Genomic DNA, 26,775 nt, shown 5'->3' with positions numbered 1-26,775 from the left:
AGTTCTGCTGCAGGGTTGACCATCTACTTACAACCTAACTTGTTTTCTCTTTTTCCAAGTTCAGATGGAGGGTCTTCAACCTGAAACATTAACTCTGTTTCTTCCTTCACAGATGCTGCCTGACCTGCTGAGTATTTCCAGCAATTTCTGTTTTTATTTCAGACTTCCAGCATGTGTGCTTTGTTTGATTTTCTGTAGTAATACCGTTGGATGAAGAGCAGTGAATCCCCTCCCACCATCCTGGGTAATGTTTATGCCTCAACCGATATCACTGCATCAGATTAACTGAGCACCATCTCAGTGTGGGATCTCGTACACATAATACCAGTGGCCGTGCTTCATAAGTGTTGGGGTCATGGTGGAAAGTTATATGTAAATGAAAGTTATTTCTCAGTAACTGGAAAGGAAGGCCAAAGTAGATATGGGCAGTATTGCAGAAATTGCTCAGGAATTTCCTTGCAGATGTCCCTCTCCGTCCCCATCACCTCATTGGAGGTGTGGTGGAACCTCCACTTGTGTATGTGGTTGTAGACCAGATATGCATCTAAATGTAGGAGCATCCCTGAACAAACTCCAAGTTATTACTGTTACCAGAATTAGTGATTGACATCAAAACTGTGAATCGTAGATTGGGAACTTGCAATAAGCTGGGACAGTCATCTTCCTTTCACTCATCCTGCCATTGTAAAGGAGGTATGATGTGGGGACGCACTAACGTTAAAACATATGCCTGAACCATCCAAAAACAAGTGATGCTGCCACAAACTCATGGAAGTAATCATTCAGATTGCTCATCTGTCTACCATTTACTACATCCTGTATCCTGGGAACACCTACAGAAAGTTCTGTGCCCAGTACAATTGATGTTCACTCCCCCTTCCAAACACTGCAAGACAACAGCAGAGAAAGATAGAAAAGGTGCTGAAATGTCCTTTAAAATATGTACTTGGTATCATCCTTTTCCAAATCAACCTTAATTTAGAATTGTTAAATATTTCGGGATAAAGGTTTGCCTGGATGTTGAGGGGACAATATGGGAAGGTAAAATAGAGGAATAAGATCAGTCGTGATTTTACTGAATGGTGGAGCAGATCCCTGTTCCTTTTTCTTATGTGTTATGTTCTGATGTAACCCTGTTTCCAGTGGTCTGGGTTTATAGTTTAACGGTGAATCCATCCTTTATATGGGTCCATCTGTCTGTCCGCTCGGCTGGATGTGAAAGGTCCCTTGGTATTAAAGTGAAAAGACCTGCATTAATATAGAACCTTTCACATCCTTCTGAGGTTTTTGCAAAGTTGTTTTGCAGTTACTGAAGTATTTTGAAATTGGAGTCACTGATTTTGGTGGGAAACAAACCCAGTTTGTATGCAGACAGAGTGATGTGAAAGTGGTCCAGTAATCTGTTCCTATGATGTTAATATCGACAGAGTTAATATTGGCCAGGACACAGCGATAACTCAGCTGTCCTTTGAAATAGTGCCAGGGTATCCTTTACATTCACCAGTTTAATGTCTCATTTAAAAGGCAGCACTGCCAACAGTGCAACATTCCTTCAGTAAGGCAAAGGTGTGTCAGACTTGAATTTGTGCCCAATCCTTTTGAGTGCGATGTGAACCTATGATCTTCTGACTCTCAGAGATCACAGTGCAACCAGGGCAGACACTGCTGCCTTGTTAAACAACAGGTTAATTCCCCTCTGCCAACACTGGAAACACACATTCCACGGGCATTACGACATGCCTGTACATGGGAGCTTGCTGTGCAAAAAATTGGCTACTTTATTTCTTCCGTTACAACAGCACCATCACTCTAAACGTACTTGATTGGTTGTAAAGTGCTGAACTGTGATTATAAATGTCAAATCCCTCCTCCTTATGCTCTCTTTATAACGTCATAGGGTCATAGAGAAAAAGGCCTTTCAGCCCACCAAGACAATGCCAACCCAGAAGCACCCACTTACACCAATGCTCACTAATCCCATTTTATTCTCCCTACATTCCCATCAACTCCCCCCAGATTCTACCCCTCACCCACACACTAGGGGCAATTTACAGCAGCCAGTTAACCTACCAATCTGCATGTCGTTGGCATGTGGGAGGAATCTAGAGTGCCCGGGGAAAAATGGGGAGAATGTGCAAACTCCACACAGACAGCATCTGAGGTCAGGACTGAACTGGCTCACTGGAGCTGTGATGCCGTGGCTCTACCAGCCGTGTGACTGTGCCAACCAGTTCCGAGGCAGAGGGATATGAAACTGTGAAGGACAATGTGAGTCTAAATTCTGGGACTGTGATGAAACTCATGGCAAGCTTCTAAAGGATGGCAAAGTGTGGCCCTCAGCACCTTGGCTGTGCAGACCAGGTTCCCGGACGGTTGCCCAGCTCCGGTGAAAGTCCCCTGCTCTGGTGAGGCTGTTCTGCTGTGGTGAGGCAGTCTCTGTCACAGGGTGACTAAAGTCTAACGTACTCTTGGCTTTGAACCCCTCGACCCCAGACTCTGACACCACATTTCCAACTGCCTTGGAGTTTATTTTTAAATAATAATCCTGAAGAACTAACTACACTCACCTCCCCACAACCAACCAACCAACCCGTCAGGCTCTTTAAAGGCAGATTTCAGTGCATTAGCAGAGTTAATCAGTCCAGGACAAAGTGAGACAGGAATTAATTTATCTTTGACCCATCCCACATGGTGGATTGAGAACAGAGACTGAGCAGACTGAATGAATATGTTGGTGTGGGGTACAGCTCAGGGAGGGGAAGGGCAGTCACTGCAAGAAAAGCTTTTGTGAAAAACCGTCAGTTTAATAATGTTGAATTATCCCAAGTGGAATTGACTTAACAAAACACTGACACGTTCGCTATTACCAGTGTGTGTTCAGCTTCCCATCTCCTGAGCTGTCAGCTGCACAGTCTGTTAAATGAACTGTCGTGCAGAAATCCTTGTTCTCTTTCCCCACTCATAAACTAACAGTGTTTAATTCTTTTTCAAATGTTGAGTTTTTCAAATAAACAACTCATCTGGCACTTTCTTGGGCCATTGCTCCTGGGCCTAACCTGTTCCGTTTGATGTTTACGTTACAGTTTTCACTTCTTTAGGGAGCAGTTAAGCATGTTCCCTCCACATGCATTCGAGTACTTGTGATGGGGGAGAGATAGAGGGAGAGGGAGGGAAAGAGAGAGAGGGAGGGAAAGAGAGAGAGGGAGAGAGAGAGAGAGAGAGAGGGAGGGAAAGAGAGAGAGGGAGGGAGAGAGAGAGAGAGAGGGAGGGAAAGAGAGAGAGAGAGCGGGAGGGAAAGAGAGAGAGGGAGGGAGAGAGAGAGAGAGAGGGAGGGAAAGAGAGAGGGAGGGAGAGAAAGGGAGGGAGGTAGAGTGACAGGGAGAGGGAGAGTGAGAGGGAGTGAGAGAGAGGGAGGGGAGAGAAAAGTCTATCAAGAGTGAGAGAGAGAGAGAGAGAGAGAGTGAAAGGGGCCAAGAGAAGGAAAGAGAGGATCAGAAAGTTAGAGAGAGAGAGAGAAACATTCAGTGTGATGCAGGCAGTGAGTGTGAGGAGAAAGGGTGAGAGATGGAGAATGAAGTAGCAAGGGCTGGGGTAGAATGAATGAAAGAGGTGTATAAGAGGAAGGAAAAAATTACGAGGCAGAATGAGGTAATAGAGGTAAAGAAGAATGGAGAAGGGGTGCATGATAAGAAGAATAGATGTAGAGTGATGGTGGGAGTGGGTGATGAGGAGAGGCAAAGGGAAAGAGGCACGGAAAAAGAAAGAGAAAGCAAGGGATTCAAAAAGAAAAACAAGGCACACACATCTGACTGGGCAGAAGTGTACAGACACGGAGAAACTGACACTGAGAGGCATACAGAAACAGCAGGGAAAAATATACAGAAACACAGGCCAATAAAAGGGCCGAGGGGGACAGAGACACACAGAAAGCAGAGCACAAACTGCCAGAGGGACGGAGAGATAAAGTTAACATTGAGTTTGTTGCTAAGCCAATGCAATATTTAATGTTGCTCTCCTCCTCTCACAGACCTCACACACATTCTGCTGGTGTCCCCTCTATTTCAACTTCTGTCATATTAAGCAACAATTAAGAACAGTGGACTGGCCTGAACAATTAATTGCAGATGAGGTTCTGTTCTAACATCTTATTTGTATGAAATGTGGAAACATTCTGACAAAAATAATGAGGTGATAGTTCCAGGTGTTTCAACAGTGGGGTGCGACAGTGAAAGGTGCAGAATTCTTAAAATGCATTCTTTAAAGCTTAAAAGAGAACCTCATTAACCAGCGTGTAGGAGCAGTACTGGACAGTTTTAGGGAATGAATTTGTGTGAGGATGGAGAGAATGTTTTGGAGGCAGTAATTATAATTTTGTTAAATTATAATTTTGTTAGATAGTTATAGGAAAGGATGAAGATAGACCAAAGTAAAAATTCAATATCGAGGTAAGGTACCTGGAAACGTTCAAGGAAGAGGTCATGCAGATCGGACCAAGTATGTTTCTATAAAAGAAATGGGGATGTCCCAAACCTAGACCCCTTAGACGGCAAGCAATATAAACAGGCCAATAAGACTAAAAGGGGAAAGATTATGACAAATACCAAGAGTTCAGTACTTTGGAGGTGTAGGTGCAGGACTATGGTGAGGGATGAGAGTGTGTGTTGGGGGGGGGGGGGGGGGGGGGGGGGTGGGTGATTAAAAATGAAATTAGGATGGCAAAGATAAATATTAGAAAGGCAGGTAAAATTGGGGAAACTATTCTTTGGTATAAATAAAGGATAGGACTTTATTCCCTGCAGCACAGGAGAATGAGGGGAGATCTTATAAGGGTATACAAAATTATGAGGGGTATAGATAGGCTGAGTGCATGCAGGCCTTTTCCCCTCAGGTTGGGTGAGAATAGAACTAGAGGACATAGGTTTAGGGTGAAAGGTGAAATATTTAAGGGGAATCTGAGGGGGAACTTCTTCACTCAGAGGGTGGTGCGAGTGTGGAACGAGCTGCCAGCAGAAGTGGTGGATGTGGGTTCAATTGTAACATTTAAGAGAAGTTTGGATAGGTGCATGGATGAGAGTGTTATGGAGGGCTATGGTCAATGGGACTAAGCAGAAAACCAGGCTGGCATGGATTAGATGGGCCGAAGGGCCTGTTTCTGTGCTGTAGTGCTCTATAACTCTGCAAGTGAAAGGCAAGATGATGCCAAAGGAAATAGAAAGTTCTATTACGGACCTAAGGGTGAAGTGTGGAGGAGAAGGAGATGTGTGTAGCTGTACGTGAGTACTTCCCTTTGTCATTAGTGAGGAGAGGGATGATACAATATCATACACGGAGGAGAATATGATGCAGTGGAGATGAGAGAGAGAGAGAGAGAGAGAGAGAGAGAGAGAAAGGGGGGCGAGAGGACATATTTAGGGATCTAGCATCTTTAAAAATGGACAAGTCACCTGGCCTGGATAAGGTTCTTAACAGAAGAGAGAGGATATATAAGTGTTACTCGCTATCATTTCCAATAGTCAGTCTGTTGGGTTTTGTTAAGGGAAGACCATGTCTGAGCAATGAATTAATTTTTTGAGAAGGGTATAAGGGGTTTCTAAGTGTAGTGTAATTGAAATAGGATGCATGGATTTAACAAGGTGTTTGATGCTGTCTTCAACAGGTTGATCAGGAAAGTAAATGCCCATGTCACCCAAAGGGGCATTGGATAAAAAAGCCTTCTCTGTGATTGAAAAACTATGCAGAGGGGTTTTGAGGGGCTCAGTGCAAGGTCCTTATTTTCCATAGCACACATCAGTTGTCTGAACTTCAACGTAGGAAGCATGTTGGAGGTGGTTACAGATTGCTGGATCAGGTCAATGATTATTGACAATTTAACCATTTGAAGAAATGTTATTTTAGTCAGCTCTTGGTGAGTCTCGTGCATATTAAATGGAGTGTGTTGCTATTTATTAAACACATTATCAGTAATCATCACTTTCAGATAAAACCTAGCATGGATTAAGTACTCTAATAACTGGAGTAGTTTAAATCTCTAGTGGAGTTTAATTAATTGGAATGGAAGCTCTGACAACTCCTCTAATTAAAACACGGATTATTTACTTTCATTATTGATTCTAGACTATGTAGTCTCTCATCACATATAATACCAAGAGTGAATTTTTCCCTCTGAGTTGGGATTGCCTTGTATATATTTCCTGTTTGGAACCCTAATCTTATCAGAGATTACCAGCCCATCAAATCCTAGAGGTCAAGGAACAGTGGTCTAATTCAGCTCCAAGCCACCCACAGTCCCATGACAGTTTTTTGTTTGTTAAAATTTAGCAGAAATCTTGCTGACATGAATTATTCATTGAACTGGTTTTATGTATGTTTTACACAAAGAAATCTGGCCTATTTCAACTTTCTAATACAAGATAATCCTGCAAAAACTGCTCATAAACATCTAAGTGTGATCCTCTTAACAGTGTTTTATCAATGATTGTCAAGCACTGTTGAATTAAAGCAAAAACAAGACCTTTGCCAAGAATTGTTCTGCATCAGTCTGGAGTATAAACTAGGGATAAAGGGTGAGATTATTGCATCAGATCTTGCTCAGCCTTCAGTTAGGAACTGAAATCAAACACTGGCTAAAATATGGATATTGTGCAGCAAAGTGGGCTACAGCTAACATCATGATAGGATATGCATTCTTGCTATGCATGGATCGACTTTACCTCATGACAGTGAATAGGGAAAAGATTGATATAATCCAACAGGGAACACTTAGCTCTATTGGGAATGTGTGGGAGTGAATGTGAAGTAATTTAATCCATTGAGTTCCATGCAGTGAAAAGTACATTTCACTGATATATCTAACGAGTTGAAGAACTCATCTCTACATCATGCATGTGGCTTGAGATGTTCAAATTAAGAAAGACAATCAAATTTGTCTATAAAAAAACTGCCTGGAACTTGATATATTAATCACACTACATCTGTTGACAAAGGAACAACCTTCAATTAGATTCCAGCCTGTAACTTATTCAAGACTCTTTTCAAATTGTAATACTCAATTCCTGGCAAAATCTCATGTAAGTAAAGTGCCGATCTAAAGATGGTTCAGAGGGCCTTGACATAAATTAGGCACTCTTACCATTTTGCCTTCACACTACATATAAATCATTGCACTGTGGGATTAAATTCCAGTCTGCGACTCAAATCTGTCTGAAGTGCTGGTTTCAGATTAAATAGAAGAATGCCTTTCTTCTGAATCAGTGCAATTCCTTGCTACAGTTAGAATACAACAAAATATACTCATCAGTGCCTGAGCACTGCTCCATCATTTAACTAGATCATGGTTGATCTGCACCAGTCACATGCCCCATCTTTAACCACAGCTATTGCTATTTGCGAGAGTCACCTATCCTGCAAGGGTCTCCACTTCAAAAGATTGGCTTAAAATATCCCAAGATTTTGAATGTGCTACATTAACACATATTCTTCTATATCCCACTAAACCTTACCCAACAGAAAACTTGGTCTTGAAAACTCACATTGTTCCAGCATGGAACAGTGTTCCAAGTTTCTATTGTCCTTTGAATGAGAGTTCTTCCCAATTTCATTCTTTTTAATAAACATGATTCTGTGACATTGGTGTTCTCCAGTGTAGGGTAAATAGAAAGGAAATATTTACTATCTAATCTTTCTTCAATTGAAACACCTTAATCATATCAACCCTCAATCTCCTATACCCTGGCAGGTTTATGGAACTGCTCCTCTTAACTTAACCTTAAAGCCCCATATCAATATTGAAATCATTTTGTGGTACAATGAACGAAGTTGCAAAGGTAGTCACATTCAAAGGCCCTCAATCTATAAATTACTAAATCAGCATTGATTTGGGATCCAGTGTTAAAACCCATATTATCAAGCTTAGCCATGATAAACTCCCAGTCCAGAATGAAAGGTCCCGAAGCGTTGACTGTCCATTTCCCTCCGCAGATGCTACCTGACCGCTGAGTTCCTCTAGCAGCTCATTTTTTGCTTTGATAAACTCCTGTTTCAATAGCTGCCTGATACACAGAAGAGGTTTCCCAAGCACACCTAGCTACTTTAAGATTCTACTAAATGTGAAGTGAGTTACGAGTCAATCTTAACTATCTCCATTTCTCAGTTACAGGACCACCATTTATAACCTACAATAGTTTGTGAAAACTACACTGGGGTTGCTGTGGAGGCAGATACCAGTTGAAGTAACATGGTCAAGCCACAACATTATGACCATGACTGATATAAACTGGTTCCTCAGAGCCATTGCCAAGGTCTTAAAATGATCAATGCAAATCCTAGATTACAAATTCAATACTTAAAAATGATTTTAAAAATTATATAAAAGGCAGCAAAATATTAAGGGAACCATCAGCTAAGGGGGAACTTAAAATGGTGCAAACCAGTGGGACTTGATACCAGTTGGTCTGAATCAGTTCATTTCAGGGGACATTAGGCAAAAGGGAAAACACCAACAATATTCCTGTAGTTTAATGGTGACTATTGGAAAATTCAAGCAATAGAGTAGAATTGAATCTAGTTACAATGATTCCCCATGATTTTAAAACCTTCCAAATCACAGAGTCTGTAGGTTACTGATGAACTGCTGCTAATTTGTTTCTGGCAGGAACCTGAGAAAATACTGAGAGTTTGTCTACTGTATACATCCACATTGCTTGGGCCAAACTCCGTTTTCTTCCAACAACAGCTGGAGACTTGCCCATTTTTGATAATTATGGTGTATACAGATTAAAAAGTCTGTTCCCCTTTACAGTACTGACCCTTTCACTCACTGCACCAATACTCAGCTACCCCTCCACACAAAAGAAAATCAACAAGGCAGTGTTCTGGGTGCTACAGTGTTGCTGCACCACCACCCAGACACAGCAAATGGAGGCAACAGCATCATCTTTAATATTAACAGTATCTTACAAACATTTCACTGAGCTATCATATTTAGAAAAATATGTACAATTTCAACAAGAATATTACAACCATTTATGAAAATATAGCATATTTTCTATATAATACAAAAACATGCATTTAAAAAACACTATTTGTTTCTGATAGAGGGTGAAGTATAAGAGTACAATAAAACTTAGGCAGTTTGATGTTTTATGAATCATCACTGGGGGATATGGGGATAATCTGTGAAAGTCTTGTAGTGTTTTGAGGGTAATTATTTACAATATGCAAGGCTCCAGGAAAGTCTGTGCAGTTTCCTGTTGACAGAAAACCATGAACTATCTCTTGAATTTGTTGCAGCCAGACTCAGATTGTCTTATCAACTGATGTCCAGATAGGCATTACAAACAGCATCAGGTGTACCTTATCCAGTCTCCTAACCACCCCCACAATGCCTAGAAGAGAGGCTAATTGTACCTGTCTATTTTACTGCACCACAGAAAATTAAGGGATGTTTGACATTTTCCAACCTGTGTGAGGCTCTGAATCAGCAGTGTGCCATTGGAATAAATAACTTTGTACCATACTTTGAAATTACAGGTACCTTGGAAGTTGCTAACCTGTTTATGATATGGAGAGGAATTTAACACAAATCTATTAATGCTAAATTTATTTTTGCAGAGGAAAACACATTATAATAAATGTTGGACTTTTGATCTTCTTAACTGTAGGATTAGGGAGATTTAAAAGCCCTTCCCAACACTAGGTGTTTCATAACGCAAGTAAAAAATAAAACAATCTACAACCTTTCTAAAGTCACATGATTGATAAAACATGTTAAATATTTGCTTACATCATTGTTTTGAGCCAGTAGATTTATTGTGAAGGATGATCTATGTTACCTTAATGCATTGCTGGGGTTGGGTGGAGGTTTAAAAGTGCAAACTCCTTGAATAAGCAATGTTTTGGAAAGAATTTTTACCATGATATTTACATTTTTTCCTACCAGGGGAATTTGTTCATTTCCAACAGAATCCTAACCAAAACATTACTCTGATAAGAGCCATTGAGTATTATATTTTGGTTTTATTCTGATACTAGCTCTTGACTAGTTGCTAGGAGTCCTTGTCCAGCCTAGAGCAAGAATCAACCCCATAGAAATAGGAAGAAAGTAGCTTGAACAGCCAGTGAATTTCCAGTGAACTGCTAGCAGCTTGGAAATGACTGGGGCATTTATTTTTGGTATGATTAACCAATTGCAAATAGAAAGACAGATGGCTGGTATACAAGCTAATTGTTTCACAGCAGAATCTGAGGTTACAGTGGGTAGATGATGATGAGGGAGAGGTCAATAGAAGAGTGGTCAGGAAATCAGGGAACTGGAGTGACTACAAGGCAGGCATCCATTGAAATAAAACTACGTTAAACCTGTCAAGGAGCAAATGCATAACCAACAGGGGAAAGAGAAATTTAGCTCACTTTGGACCCAATGGAGGCATCAAGTGAACCCAGAGGCCGAATGGCTACACTGAGCTAAAGGTGTCAGAGCCAGAGGTTCCTGCTTCTCTCCATCTTACTTCACCAAATGTTAATAAACACTCATGGCAGAATCGGGAAAGTGCACATTTTGGAAGCCTTTGTTCCTTCCTTACCCAGGAATACCCAGATTCAAAGCTGCTACAGTCAAGTTGTGACCAAGAGTACCTGAAGACTGGACACATCATTAATAATCACCTACACACTTAAATACAATGCACAATAAGAATGAAAGGAGATCATGAAACAGCACACCATCATACTGCATCTGTAATATGTAAAGCCGCAACGCCAACCAAATTCAAACAGTGTCAACGAAACTTCATTTCCCCTCAATTAAAAATTAAGTCAATATTGTAACAGCTGGGTAAATGCATCCAAAAAGTGCATTAATTGTACAGCTAAATAGTTAAAACTGTCACACTCCTCGTTAAACAAAGCATTACCATAATAGCAGTTGACGGTTAGTAGATGCAGTTGGACCTGCTGCGCATCTTTGTTTTATATGAGTAAAGACTGGTGAAGCTATTGGGCTAGCAGTCGCACCTCCATTTACACGGACATTGAATGCTTTACTGTACACGGAACTGACTGGTTTTATTAGAAAGCAAATTCTAAATATTCAGCACAAAGCCAAGCAGTGAAAGGTGGGAGTTGGTCATCTTACTTAGCCACGTTTCTTCAGCCATTGATGGAAACTGAACATCCTGGCTTCTGACCTGTGGTGAGGCCACATCCCACCTAAGGTTCACTTTTTTTAAAAAATCAATAGGGATATTATATATTGGCAACAGATTCATGATTATAATGCGAACAGGAGAGGATGCTTTCGACTTGATGTTGATCAAGTTGGTCCATGTAAATGGAGTCAGTCTAATAATCATGTATGACAGGATTGAGCAGTTCTTTTACCAGTCCTATTACCTACATATCAGCAACTACTGTCCCTATGTAATACACATAGGTTCCTGTTACCACAAAACCCTCTATTTGCATTACCCGTCCTACGGGTCCTTTCAGGGATCAGCTCTTGTCTCTCACAATCTGGGCATTGAATCTCAAAATGTCCTCCTTCCAAGTGCTTTTCAATCCACCAGATAGGTATGATCCAATATTAATTAACAATTTCTATAGCTTCCTCTTTCTTTATATTATTACAAAACTTTATACAAAACAAGGCTAAAACTCCACATTCTGCAGAAAAGGAATTTCTCCTCTGATAGTATAAATAATTAAAAAAGGTGAAGACATCTTTAAATCAAATACATTCATAGGGAGTAATATTTTACTACTACAAAAAAAATAAATAGTGTCATCTTCTGATCCCTCCTTGGTCCTTTCAGTGACTTCGGTGCAGTTATAGGCTTCAGGCAAACGGGGAACGGTTCCCTAGGTTTTCTTCAGTTCTCCTTCTGTTGGATCCTTGCAAGTGTTGCCTTCAGCAAGTCCTGTTGTACTCCAGGCTGTTGCATTGTCATTGTCCATTGGAGCAGAGTTGGAAGGAGGAGGATCACAGCTCAGAGTTTGGTTCTCATTTTCCAAGTCAGGATATTTGTCGCCTTGAAGGAAAAGTGTCAAGGGTTAACTGATGTAGATTGAACAAGGATTGTTCTGTCATCACATTACCACTGTAGAGTTCATTTTCAAAAAAGAAATTTACAAGAATGTTGCCAGAAGTGGAAAATTTTAGTCATGAAAAGGGATTGGATATACTGGGGTTGTTTTCTTTGGAACAAGAGGCTGAAAAGAAATTTAATCAAGATATACAAAATTATGAGAAGCTTAGATAGAGTGAATAGGAAAGCCACATTTCCCTAATGTGGGAAATAAGTGGAATTACCCCACTCTCTCTCACATTTGCAATCCTGTATCATGGAAATCCCCGCAATTGGAGGGATTAGTGGGGAAAGGATGATCTAGAACTTTGAACATAGAACAGTATAGCGCGGGAATGTGCTGACCATGATGCCAATTTAAAGTAATCCCACCTGCCTACACATGGGCTATACACATCCATCCGCTGCCTGTTCATGTGTGTCTAAATGCCTCTTAAATGTGGCTATCACATCTGCTTCCACCATCTCCGCTGGCAGCATGTTCCAGGCACCACCTCTCTGTGTAAAAAAAAGCTTGCCATATAAATCTCCTTTAAACTTTCCCCCCTCTCACCTTTAAACCTATGGCATCTAGTACTTGACATTTGCATCCTAGGAAAAAGATTCTGACTAACTACCCTATCTACACCTCCCATAATTTTATAAACTTCTATCAGGTCTCCCCTCAGCCACTGATGCTCCAGGGAAAACAACCCAAGTTTGTCCAACCTCTCCTTATAGCTAATACTCTCCAGTCCAGGCAGTATCCCGGTGAACCTTTTCTGCACCCTCTCCAAATCCTCAACATCCTTCCGATCGTGTGTTGTACAGAACTGCACAAAATACTCCAAATGTGGCCTAACCAAAGTTTTATACAACTGCAGCGTGACTTGTCAACTTATACTCAGTGCCCGGACTGATGAAGGCAAGTATGCCATAAGCCTTCTTTACCACACTATCTACTCGTGTTGCCACTTTCAGAGAGCTATGGACTTGCACCCCAAGATCTCACTGCTCCTACGGGTCCTGCCACTTACTGTATGCTTTCCTCTTACATCTGACCTTGCAATACGTAACATCTCATGATAGTCTGGACTAAACTCCACCTGTCATTTCTCTACCCATATTTTCAATCAATCTAAATCCTGCTGTATCCTTTGACAACCTTCCTCACCATCCACAACACCCCTCCACCACTCCCGTCTTCTACAGCCAAGCCAATTTTGAATCCAATCTACCAAGTCTCTGTGGATCCCATATGCCTTAATCTTCTGTGTCAGCCTACCATGAAGGACCTTGTCAAATGCTTTAAAGTCTGTGCAGACAACATCTACTGCCCTGCTCTCAATCACTTTCATCACCTTCTCAAAAAACTCAATCAAGTTTGCAAGACATGATCTCCCCACACAAAGCTATGCTGACTATCCCTAATAAGTGCAAGCTTTGCCAGCAAACATGGGCCAAAAAGCTGCCTCTGTCCTGTAAAAACTTATGATTTTATAACAAGTTATTTGTTGCTGTTGCCAATATTCACCCACCCACCAGAGGCCCGCAATTGCATCTTGAATAAGTTCCATAGGCACACAGCTGCTCCACAGCAGTTTATACAAAAGACTATTCTCCATTCTTTCATTTTAACCTTGATGTTAATATTCAGTCCTAGATTTCAGCCCAGGTTCCTTAGCGACATAATAGCAATAATGCAATTGGCTGCGCAGTATGGCGCTGCAATTAGTGCTGCTGCCTCACAGCTGCAGTGACTCGGGTTCAATCCGCAGGGGTAAATTCAATTGTAGTGTTCAAAAGGAAGCTCGGTAAGGTCTTCGAAAGGAAAGAATTTGAAGGGCTATGGGGAGAGGGACAAGCTAGATTGCTTTTAAACAGGGCTGTACAGATTCAACAAGCCAAACAGTGCAGGACAAGTGCAGGGCGATGCATTTTTTGGGAAGTTAAATAGGGGTAGGACATATGGAGTAAATGGTAAGGCCCTAAGGAATGTGGTTGAACAGAGAGATCGAGAGGTTCAAGTCCATAGTTCCCAGAAAATGGAACACAGGTCAATAGGGTGAAGGCAGCACATGCATGCTTGCCTTCATTGGTTGGGGCATAGAATACAAGAGTTTGGATGTTATGTTGCAAATTTGCAAAATACTGGTTAGGCCTCGCTTGGAGTAGTGTGTTCAGTTCTGGTCTCTGCACTGTAGGAAGGATGTGGTTGAGCTGAAGAGAGTGCAGAGGAGATTCACCAGGATGTTGCCTGGATTGGAGGAATTTAGTTATGGGGAGAGATTGAATAAGCTAGGCTTGCTTTCCCTGGAGTGAAGGAGGCTGAGGGGTGACCCGTTTGAAGTATATAAGATTATGAGGGGCACAGATAGGAAATATCTTTTTGCCATGGCAGGGGCTTCAAGAACAAGAGGAAGAAGTTTTAGAGGGGAATAAGGGCAAGGGTTTGTTTTACACAGACTGGCTGATATTGGAAACTCGCTGCCAGAGGCGGTGGTGGAATCAAATACAATCACTCTGTTTAGAGGCATTTGAACATCCACTTAAATGGGCAAGGTTCTAATGTGGGCAAATGTGATCAGTGTAGATGGGCAAAGGTGGTCAAATGGATGTGGTGGGCTACAGGGCTCATTTCTGTGCTGTATGACTCTATTCCACTGACAAAATGGAAATAGAAGACATGTAAAGTAACCATTTAGTATCTCAGACAACAGTTTTTATTAAGGAGCTGCTGCCTCATGGCTCCAGTGAACTCTGGTGCTGCCTGTGTGGTGTTTGCACATTCTCTGTGACCATGTGGGTTTTCTCTGGGTGCTCTGGCTTCCTCCCACATATCAAAAACCTGCCGATGGTAGATTAACTGGCCCTAGTGTGTAGGCAAGTGGTAGTATCTGAGGGGAGTTCATGGGAATGTGGGGACAATAAAATGGGTTAGGGTAGAGTCGGTGTAAAAATGGATGCTTGAAGGTTGGTGCAGACTTGGATGGCCAAAAGGCCCATTGCCATGCTGCATCTCACTGTGTTTTAAACTTGGAAGCACAGTAATCTGTGAGAAGATTAGTCAGAGACTATAACGAGACATGGACACACTACTGGAATGGATAGGCAACTGATGAAAGTTAACACTGAGAAATGTGAAGTTTACATTTTGGTAGGAAGCACAAGAAGAGGCAAATATAAACTGGAGGGCACAACTCTAAAGGGGTACAGGAACAGAAAGATCCAGTTCTTTGTGCATAGTTCATTGATAGTGAAAGGGCAGGCTGAGAAAATGGTTTAAAAATAAAAGCAATTCTGGTTTATAGATGAGAGGGACAAGGGCAAGGAAACTGTGATGAACAATACAACTGCAATATTGTGTCTGGTTCGGAGCATCACACTTCAGGAAAGAGGGCAGTTTTACCAAATGACTCCAAGGGTGAGGACTGTAGTCATGTGGATAGTGTGGAGCTGCCCTTCTTAGAACAGAAGAGATTGTGGGTAGATCTGAGAGCTACTTAAAATTATGAAGGGTATAGATAGGATAGATAGAATCGGCAGAGGAACATGGGGCATAGAGTGAAGGTGACTTGCAAAAGAACCAAAAATAACATGAAGACTTTTCTTTAAAAAAACGAAAATGAGAGAGAATAGTCTGGAATGCACCACCAGATTAATAAGTGAGGCATATTCAATTGTATCATTTAAAAGGGAGCTGGATAAGTCTCTGAAAAAAATTGTAGGGCAACGGAGAGAGGGAGGAGAGGGAAAAGAGCGGGATTTACTCAACTGCTCTCACACAGATTTGGTATGGGCTCAACAGGACAAATGGTGGCATCTTATGCCAGAATCTTTCTGTGATTGTGAGACATTCCAATATGCTCCAAACAAGCAAGCACAGGCACAACCTTAAATGCTTATCTGCACAGGGTGAGTTAGTTCCTGATCAACTGTCTCGTGGAAACGTAGGAAATGAACAGGAGGGATTTTATGCCACTTGTGCCTCAGCTGAAACTTTCCTCCTCTGCTGGTATGCGTAAGGTTTCTTCTCTATCTCGCATCGAGGAAACTCCTGGAAATGCCCAAGAAGTGAGAAGGACCAGATACCAGGAATAATGAGAACTAAGAATTGCTAGGACATAAACCAACAGAGAACTAGATGGAATCAACAACAAATGTACCTTCTATATTGTCCTCAAATGCACAGTCTTGGTTCTCACTGCAGCAAAAGTCTTGGGAAAGGGACTGTTCAGCATTTTCTTTTGAACCATCATACTCTGCCTCACTGTTGTTTTCAGTGACAATGGTTCCAGGGCATAATGGAGAAATGATGTGATTTAAAGGCACCATCTCCATGCCGTCTTCATGGCAGGTTGGAGTTAGCTGAATCATGGGCAAATTGTTGCTGGGGAAAGTGCCATTTGTTTTAGTGAAACATCTGCAGAAAAGAGGGAAAAAAGGGAGAATTTAACCTGGAGTATAACAGCAGCCATTAACTACCCATGTAGGGAGTACACACAGCACTAAACACAGATAACACCAAGATTAGGGCTGCTTTGCAGTAACCAAAGAGGAGGTGGAGGAAGAAGGAAATATAAGGAACAATTCAGAACTCTTAGAGAATGAGGCAGGCAATGCTCGCATGCAGCAGGATCAGGACAATATTCAGGTTTCAGCTGAAAAAAAAAGCAAGTAACATTTGTGCCACACAAATGCCACGCAAAGATCGGCTCTGACAAGGGGAAGCCCAATCAGCTCAACGTTCAATGCACTACTATCCCTGAATCCATAACATCTACATGTGGGTTACTGTGGACCAGAAACTTTATTGAACTAGGTAAATAAATATATAGCTACAAGAAGGTAATCTAACACTGAGTGATTCAATGTCTAATTCTCTAAAATCTTTCCACCATCTGATGGGATACTCTTGTCTGAATGAGTATAGCTCCAACAATACATGAAGCATACACAATTCAGGACAAAACAGTTACTTAATTGGCATCTTACTCATCCAGCTGTAACATTCCACAAGATTAACTGTAACAGCTGATAACTGCTTCTTTGACAGTGCCTCCTAAACCTACTTCCTTCAACACTAATGAAAGTCAAAATTTCAGATGCAGACCAAAGTAGTAATAACATGTCAACAGAACAGGGAGGAAAATACATGAGAGGAAGTAAATTAGAGGAAAACAAGGTAGAAGCTTCAAGTAAGGATGCAAACAATAATAACATATTAAGAAAAGGAAATAATAGCTCATTAAAGTCAGAATCCTTCCATATGTTGCGCTTATTTTAACGTTGACCAGCTGGTTACACAGTTAGTTGTTCTGTTTTCACTTTCAGGGTGACACCAGCAGTTGGGTCAGTACTATTAAAACATACTGATGAGTATTTTAAACCCTAACCCATCCATAAACCCACCACTTTATCTTGAAATATCCACAGAAAGAGATGATGCTTTACCCCAAATGGCTTTTCAGTGTATCCAAGACACAAGGCAACAACTCCAGTGAATGAACAATCAAGCTCAGTGGCAAGGGAAAGCCACAAATGCTTACAGCTCATTTCCACTAGTATCGTACACAAATATACAAAGAAATCCTTCAATACTGCTACTGTGCAAAGAGCAGCAACAGCAAGCAGCGGAGCTGCTAAGAACTCTAGCAAGCAAATAGCCTCAAGGCAAAGCTAGCTGAGAGGCCAGAGTCAGGGGAGGGGTTAGGTTAGGGGACTGAGGGAGAAGATGAGGGAGTGAGCTAAGCAAGTTCCTCTTGCAATGCCATTGTGCTGTGTTTGTGTGTGTGCATGTGGATGCATACATACACAATTAGCAAAAATAACAGCTGAAACAGAGAAAGGGAACATATTTATAAGAGACACTGGAGACCGCAGATGCTGGAAATCTGGAGCAACACACAGAGGAGCTGGAGGAACTCAGCAGGTCAGGCAGTATCTAAGGAGGGAAATGGACAAAAGTGCTTGGGAAAACCAGGCTCTGTATGCTGGAGACAACTTAACCACTCCCTGTCCTTGGCCAACACTTTTTCAACAGTGAAATCCTGAGGGTTTTTATTTGCAAGCAAACAAAAACAAAACACAGAACTTCTATTTTCACTCAACAAAAAATGGAACAAAGTGCCTGGCAAATAAGTTTCAACAAATAGGGCTCTTATTGATAAGAGAAAAAGCCAACAGGGTGACCAGATATCAGTTCTTTCAGATTATCATATGCTTTAATAGGGAAAATGCATCCAAGCTGTGTTCACCTGTGGGGCCATAAATGGAAGATAATGTAATAAATTCTACCTGGAATTCAGTAGAATACTACACAGAGAATAGTGAGAATAAGGAATTTACGTGGAATCAATGAGATGACGGACCTTAATTTGAGGGCAAAGCAGTTTAATAAAAGGGATAGAGCGTTGTACTGATGAGTTAGTAGTTGTAGAAAAGGAGGAGGCATGTTCAGAGTGTAAACATAGGATAAATGAATGGTCTGTTTCTGCTGTAATGTGTTTGTATTTAGACAAGAAAAGATGGCTGCGACTTTCATCTTTACAGTAGCCACAACAGTGAAGAACTTCAATTGGATTTTCATGTTCAGCATTTATAAACAAAGGAAGAAATATTCTAAAGAAATATTGACCAGAAACATCAACTTAGTTTCTCTCTTCACAGATACTACCTGACCTGCTGAGTATTTCCAGCATTTTCTGCTTTTAGTTTAGGATTTCCAGCATCTGCTTTTTTTTCTTTCCAGGAAGATTTATCAAACATACTTTTATGAAGGCTTTACATTACTGATTTTTTTCCCAACTAACCTATTCCTCACAATCACCAATTGAACAAAAATTGTACAGAAAAATATACAGAACATTCAAAGCACCAATAAAAATTCATGTACCTGAAATGACATTCACCTCTTAAACCAGTGCCACAGAGGATGAAAAACCAATGGAACGAATTGCTGAATTGTCTTTGAAAATGGATGATTAGTTAGGGCTATGGCAATGTGACAGTGAAACAAAATGTCCCCTGGAGTAAGGAAGTGACAGACAGATTCCAGGACAAGCAGTGAGGGGAGAGAGAGAAATGAGGGAAAAGAAGGTGAGATAAGTGAGAGGAAAAAAGAGCAAGCAAAGTGCAGTCACTCCTGTCATTAACACTGAATGAACATTAACCATTGCAAAGAGCCGCCGTGCACACTGACCTGTTGTTATTCCTACAGTTGCGACAGTTGATGCATTCTGATGGTTCCGTCTGAGGAAGTGCATTGTACATCCCACCACCCTATTGACGTAAAGTATTAACCAAAAAAATCTTTTGATATATGTAAATCATCAGCACTGAAAAAAAAGTCAGCATACATACAGTACAAAAGGAAGCAATATAAATGTGTGTCTTTATAAAGGTGTTTATGGTAGAATTGTTTAATTAATTCCACCTCAGTAATATCTGTATAAATGTTTTGCCTTCAAATGTTTATCTAATACTCTTTTGAATGTTTAAAAACTGAATCTGCTTCCATCAACCTTTTAAGCAGTATATTCCAGATTATAACAACAGTTTAAAGAAAAAATACCCTGTCAATGAACATCCATAACATTTCACCTCTAGTCACCAAATCTTTTGCCACTGTAGAGTCTCTCTGTAATTATTTTATCAAAATAGATTTTGAAAACCTTTATCAACACTCAATCTTTTATGCTACATGGAAAACAACCAAGACTTTCGAGTTTCCCCACAGGTTTTACTTCTGATGCTATTTTAGTGTACATCTTCTGCCTTCTCTACAAGACCTTGACCTTCTTTGCTACAGATTGTGATGACCTGAATTGCTATTGAATCTGGTAATCCAGCTGATGCCTAATTCATATTTTATGAAGGTTCCTAGCATTTATACTTTATACTTCAATAATTAAAGCCAAGCATTCTAAATGCTGGTGTTAAATGCTGATTCAATTAGTCCCGTCATTTTCAAAGATCTGTGTAATACATTCCTATACCTCTGAATGCTCCCCCCCGCGCCCACCCACCCTCCCCACCCCCCAAAAGTCTGAGGTTCCCCTACGAGGAAAAATCCTACAGCATTCGCCTATTAAGGCTCCTCAGAATTTTATGCATCTCTCAATCTTCTAATCTTCAATGAGTAAAGACCTATAGCCAAATTATTAATATGCATCAGAAGCAGAAATACCACATTCACTGTCAGGAAATTTGATCCAATTCCACCAAAATAAACTCAGACTTAATAGTCCAAATTGCTTCCAAAAGTCTCAAACATTCTAAATCCTCTAAAAGTTGTAACACCAGGCATCATCTAGGAAGGGCTGGAAGACTGTGGCCAGGACCTCCGCTTAGTGCTTTCCTCAGTAACCCAGTGCACATACAATCGTTTAAATGGTGCCCTTTTTTGAAACGTAGATTATGTCTGTTCCATCCCATTATCATACTGCCTCTTCCCTTAATGCACACTGCAGCATTCCTTTGACAGAAAGGAGATGCAAAGTAAACAGCAACCCAGTCATGCCCTCTTCCTCGACAACCCTCCTTTTTAGTCTGTAATTAGATTCTTTGAATCCAAAAGACTCTTTAATGCACAGCTGTTAAAAAATATGGCTGGTTGTGTTTAAACACTCAGGCATGGTAATGAGCAGCAATTCAATATTGCCACAGAATGCGAATTACAAGCACTGAGTCTGTGATTACCATTTATTTTAATGGGGACAAACACATTAGCTGTTCACAATGATCTATGACAGGGCTATGGCATGTACAGACTTGGCTCCAAGGATGAATTTATTTGGTTCTTTCTCTACCCAGGAGACATCAAGTTCCATCCTCAGCCATCTCCCACTCCTATGTCAAATACTGCCTCCCAACGCTATTTGTAGACAGTGTCCTCGGCACCTGTATTACAACACAATCCACCATTTCATCACCACCTTTCATGCCACAGTTATCAATGGCCATTTGTCCAATATTAGTGCTTGATGAAATTAAACCTTCTCCAACTTTCTGATGTAAAGTTTGAAGCTGTTCTGTGTAACTCCAATCTAACATTTTGTAACCCAGTCCTATTTCCCACCCTTAGCTCCTTTCCCAGTAGCAACTCGGTGCCATTTGACCTAGAGCCAAGCTTCAATGCACCTTCTTACCCATGACCATCAGTACCTCATCATGACCTCATTGCGCCTGCCACCAGTGCAAACTCAACCTTGCCTGAGTTACTTCAGACTTACTTCCACAGCACATCATTTTTCTTTTCAGACGCTGTAACATCCAACATTCAAACTAATCTCCAATCACTGGCTCTCCAATCTCTTCACTTCCACCTTTTGTCACATCTTTTAGTCATCTCCTGTGATTGCTCAGTACACATGTACCATGCTAAGAGCTTAAGAGAAATGCAAGATGTTCCAGTGTGCACATTTATTCTCCCCCAGACATTTGCAATGAATTTTTAAAAAAAATTAAACAGTTTAATTTACTTAGAGCAACTTAGTAACCAATATATTGTTATCATGTGTAACATGAAACTTCTCTCAAAAACAAAATGGCACCACGTATTTCCAAGAACAATTTACCCTTTGCTGGCAAATGTTTACTGATATTGCCTTCTTACTACTTAAAAATAGTTACACAAAAATGGTAAAAATATACAAGCTGAAACACAGAAATCAAGCTTGCTCATTTCTACCTGTTTGCAGCCTGACCCTGATGTGGAATTGTGGAACAGACAGTCCACACACCACCATTAGCCAGTTTAGAAGAGTTGTGCTCAGGTTATATGAACTGCAACTGGCTACATCCCTCCCCTTTTCTCTGAAAATAGTACTGTGAGCAGACAGCACATGAAAAGTCTGCTTAAAGTGAGGGGCCCTGCATCTCCTTTAATGTACATTGCATTCAAACAAAAATGCACTTAAAGAAGATGGCAATGTGCCAATTAAGAATTAACCAGAGAAAAGATAGAATCCAGGACACAAACCCAAACCCTGACAAGAACTTCCCTGAAGCTCGTTACTCAACCTACTCTCATTGTCAGAGTTCCCATCTGTACCCTGACTTTGCTTCAGCTCCCTTCATGAGTTCTCTCAATCATTTCAAATGTATTTGATGTTTATTTGATAAACTCCTTTCAGTTACTTGTAGAGAAACGCCATTCAAACTTCATTAAAAGACCACAGCAGAAAGCATAAACAAGATATACTTTCTTCTTACTGAAACTAAGTATTATAAACAGATATATTTTATTCTCACTGATATTAAACTTATGTACCCAAGGAAAATTAGTTAAGGTTAGTTATTAAACCGGACTAAGTGACATGGTCCCATAACTGATCCAACCCCAAAATCCTTGGGCCAGTTTTTTAAAAATCTTTTAACCATCTCACCTTTTAAGCTTACTCTTTCATCTATATCTTCATCTGTACTTTTAATGCCCTTCCTTACCACCTGTTCAACATGCTCTACCCCAGTCTTAGCTCAATAGTTAGCACTCTGCTTCAGAGTAAGCAGGCTTTGGGTTCAGGTCCCACTGCAGAACTGAGCAGAGTCAGCACATAGGAGGACATAACAGTACTGGGTGCGGCATATTTTAATACACGTTAAATCAAGGCTTTGTTTGCTTTTCCATGTGGACTAAAGATCCCACACCACTACTTTAAAGACTAGCAGGAATACTGGCCAACATTTCTCCCATAAGCAAAATGTAAAGATTTCTGGTCATTATCACATTACTGCTTGTAGTAGGTTATTGTGTACAAATCTATTGCTATACCATGTACATTACAACTGTGATTACACTTCAGAAGTAATTGAATAGAAGTGCTTTGGCATCCAGAGTTCATGGAAGCAGCTACAGATATCCCAGCCTCTTTCGTGTCTCCTCCTTTTCCAACTTCCTCCACCTTTTTCTTCCTGATTTGTTCAATCACTTTACTTCCCTTTTTCCTTAATAATTTTTCAACATATCTGTTTTTCTATTATATCATCACTATACAAACAGTATTTGTTCAAATCAACAGAAATGCCCGATAAACATGACTTTGGCTGTACTGTTCCAAATATCAAATCATCCTCTCCTACAAGAGGAAGAGAAAACACTTTAGTGTCTTATGGATGCTTCTGGGGCAAAAAAATGAAATTGCACACTTACATCGTTAACAGTCATCATTCACTTCAGATTCTCAGAACTTGAAGCTAAATCTCAGGGTTATTAATATTTGGTCCATAATACCATTCCCTCAAAGACAATGAAGCTCACCAATGACTGCTGAGCCATAGTTTTAGTGTAAAAATAAAACAAACTTGATATAGTGGAGGGTGCATGGTCCAATGGAATATTTGAGTTGAACAATTTAAGACTGTCCTTGATAGTAACACCTTAGTGAATTAAAATGATGTTAGAAAGAGATCCTTGCACAGGGTGCTTTACAGACAAGTGGATGTAATTTTGAAAAGTTCTGCAGAGACTTGGATTTTGATGGGGCAACGTGAAAGAGACTGCCAAAACTCAACTTGGTCTGAATGAAACTATTAGCTTTAAATACGGCATTGAGCATGACTTTCCTGAACTGGGCCAATTACTATACAAACAATAGGCTCTTACATTCATAACATGGCGAGCTTGGTCGTAGTCCATGTGGGTACTTGGCAGAGAGTTTGTATGGCTGGCTGGGTAGAGCGTTGTCCCTCCATTCATCCCCCCATTCATCATTCCATTCATTCCATTTGAAACCTTGTGGTGCAAGTGTGGGCAACCATTGCTCAGGCTCCCATTGCCAATGAAGCTGCCATGGATGCTTCCATTGATTCGGCTGGTGCCTGGCAGAGTAGTGTACTCCATCAGCTGTCCATTTACTTCCTGGCCTTGATAGAGGTAGTTAGGAGGATCATATTCTATGGAAAAATATTACCAAAATTAACTAAGGATGCAATTTCAATTAATTGCTCCCTCAAAACCTTGCTAAAGATTATAAATATCTTCATTATCATTGCATAACATTTTAAATCAGGAAATTTGCATCTAAAGGGTTAATACCATTGTTGAGACCAAGCCCTACGGACAACCTACAAAACATTCTTGCAGCAGCACTAATGATGAAAAGGTACCCAGCCCATCAGATTCACAGCCTGGATTGTGGGGTTGAGGAGGAGGCAGGAGGGCTCTTTCTTATTGACATACCTCAGCTGTTAGACGCCTCCTCGCAATCAGCAAGATACTTAATTCCAAAAGTAGAAATTTGAGCAAGTCTACATGCCTTTGTTAGCATAAACAGATGAAGTATTAAAAGCTAATAAAACAGAAACATGAATAAGTAGCAGTTTGGTTTGGGTATGCTAGAATCATCCAAAATCATTTACCTCACCTCCACTCTCCCTTTATGGTCATTTCTTAGAAAAAAATTAATATTTTAATACAAAAATAACATGGGAGATTCAAATAATAAGTGCGGTACAAATGCACTTTCATGGCCCCTTGACCAACTATTAATGTATCAGGGTAAAAATCATGTACATTAAGACTTTGCCAATAAGTTTGACTAGAGGAAGTTTGGTGCAATTACTCCACTTGTTTGTTTAATGCAGTGGCCCAGTGGATAAAGAACGAAAATGTGAATGGTTCTGAGTGATCCCAGGACTTCACAAGGAGAACCACAGTTTATTAGACCACATTCATTAGCTGACTTTAACTGAAAAAAAGAGGTTATATAGTCCAATGTTAAGGTAGCTAGCCTGCAACTCCCTACCCACCTAAGCAGTAACAAATAAATATTTCTCAAACATAACATTTGTCCCCAATGATACGGAGAACATTTTGCTTCATTAAAAAAAGTTTGCAACTGGGACGTTTTTCAACAAAGAACCTTTTAGACAGATTGGGATGGATACATTAAAAATGCTGTAATGCTTCGTCCCAGTGTAAAGCCATAGGAAAATTTCAACCATTTTGGACAAAAATGTGGAAGGCGTTCCTAGCCTGTAAGGCTCTGCACTGTGGTAAGACATCATAGGTCTGCCCCTAATTTATCTCATTGGGTCAATGTCTTTTCCACTATTTTGCAGCGACAGTGCCCGAGCTATTCGTCTTCCTATGTTCTGGAATAGGCATTTTCAAGATTTCTGCCTTTCTCACCACATTAATGTACATGCAAAGAACAATATTTCTTTTAGTCTATACATATTCGAATTCACAACACCATCAGATCTGACTGTTTTGATATTTCTCCATTAATAATGACACAGCGATGCAGAAAGCCATTTCCACACCTTTAAGTCTGCAAAGCTTTAAAATAAACGAGAAATGTATAGAACTGAATTGCTTGAGATTTCTGGACAAAATTGTTTTAAAACTATTGGGTATGTAAGAACCTGAGAAATTTGCTCTTGAACTGACTACTGAACTTCTCTCATATTCAGTTTCTGTCTCCTCATTTCTCCTCCCTGAAGACACCTAATTTTTATAGGACTCAGAATCTTGGCTAATTTCTCTTCTCAGTTTCAGGATCACAGTGCCAATTATTGTGGTTTCCAACTTAAATGCTCTTTGGCCCGTAAAAATTTAACACCGGATTACTTCTTAGCTGACAGTCTTCATTCTGACTTTCAGAATATTTAGAGTGCTAGAATCAATGTTCTCAACCGGCTAACGCTAAGCTGGTAGTCCTGGGGGGTTGGGGGGGGGGGGGCAGGGGTGGTGGGTGGAAACGTTGCACAATAAATGATCAACAAGCTTCCCAAAGAGTTGCATGCCTGTTTCAAAGTGGACAGAGAACTGATCCACATGACTCAACTTACTCTGTAGTGTTGTCTGTTGGCGATTCTTCCATAGGCACATAGCAATGAAGATAATGAGGATAAGAACCATGATTCCAAGCACCGAGCCCACAATCAGGTATAACATGTCGCTGCTCCGTGTGCTTGAGGAAGATGCCCCATGTCCACCCCCTAAGTGGTCAGCAAGATTCGGCTGTGTACTCAAGTCATCCCCCATCACCACAGAGGATCCAGGAGGTCTTCGTGCTAAGTGAAGATACAAGGTGGTAAGATTCAATATCCAAATATTGAGAATGTCTTAACACATTCATGTATTTTAAAACAGAAATCAATAAATGCATGCACACAAGTTAAAGTCATGACTCCCTTTCATTCCTGAAGGCACTTATTCTTGCAGTGATATATTGTTTCAGGCAGTAGTCACTTTGCCATACCTCATCGTGAACATTCTTGCAAGTTAACAACCTGGATTATGAGTACAGGCAGACCACTCAACATTGTTACTGTTGCTGTTCTTTCCTGATAGGTAGTCTTCAAGCAATGTCATTGAACATTGACAACAACCTTCCCCACCACCCTCACGTTAAAGTGTTTAGACTGCAACTTTGCAATCTTTCATGCTAACTGCAACGTTGACACAGTCAGCAGTACATACCTTTGGTCTCACAGATCATCACATTGCTAAATTCACTTTCACCACCTTCATTAAAGCATTGCATCTTGATATCATACGAGGTCTCATGCTGCAGATGATTGATGAGATGCCATTGCTTGTTTCCTGTGTCACAGATAAATATATAAAATGTGTGCATGTAATGACATAATTGGATACTAATTATATTGTACAGATATTAGACATGGATAGCTTTGAAAAGTAATGGACAAATGTGTGAGGTTTAGTAGCTGAAAATTATTTTTACTGGCCTGTGTTCAAACTATTATC

The 26,775-nt window shown here is 40.5% G+C and overlaps 1 protein-coding gene across 5 annotated transcripts in view; it reads right to left on the bottom strand.

Annotated features, from left to right (window-relative positions):
- Positions 1-8,868: 8,868 nt before the first annotated feature.
- The window catches only part of cdon (cell adhesion associated, oncogene regulated), a 132,053-nt gene continuing 114,146 nt past the window's right edge, over positions 8,869-26,775 (bottom strand). For all 5 annotated transcript variants that reach the window (XM_052040001.1, XM_052039999.1, XM_052040000.1 and 2 more), the window contains 6 exons: positions 26,488-26,610; positions 25,854-26,078; positions 23,665-23,954; positions 19,261-19,340; positions 16,226-16,482; positions 8,869-12,023 (listed from right to left, as the gene is read on the bottom strand). In XM_052040001.1, coding sequence (XP_051895961.1) covers positions 11,854-12,023; positions 16,226-16,482; positions 19,261-19,340; positions 23,665-23,954; positions 25,854-26,078; positions 26,488-26,610 — 1,145 coding nt within the window. In that variant the 3' untranslated portion in view covers positions 8,869-11,853. The remainder of the gene's footprint in view (positions 12,024-16,225; positions 16,483-19,260; positions 19,341-23,664; positions 23,955-25,853; positions 26,079-26,487; positions 26,611-26,775) is intronic.

The sequence above is a fragment of the Pristis pectinata genome, chromosome 27 (genome assembly GCF_009764475.1).
Source record: "Pristis pectinata isolate sPriPec2 chromosome 27, sPriPec2.1.pri, whole genome shotgun sequence".
Taxonomy (NCBI): domain Eukaryota; kingdom Metazoa; phylum Chordata; class Chondrichthyes; order Rhinopristiformes; family Pristidae; genus Pristis; species Pristis pectinata.
Note: the sequence above shows the minus strand (reverse complement) of the source record. Positions and strands in the feature narration are given on the sequence as shown.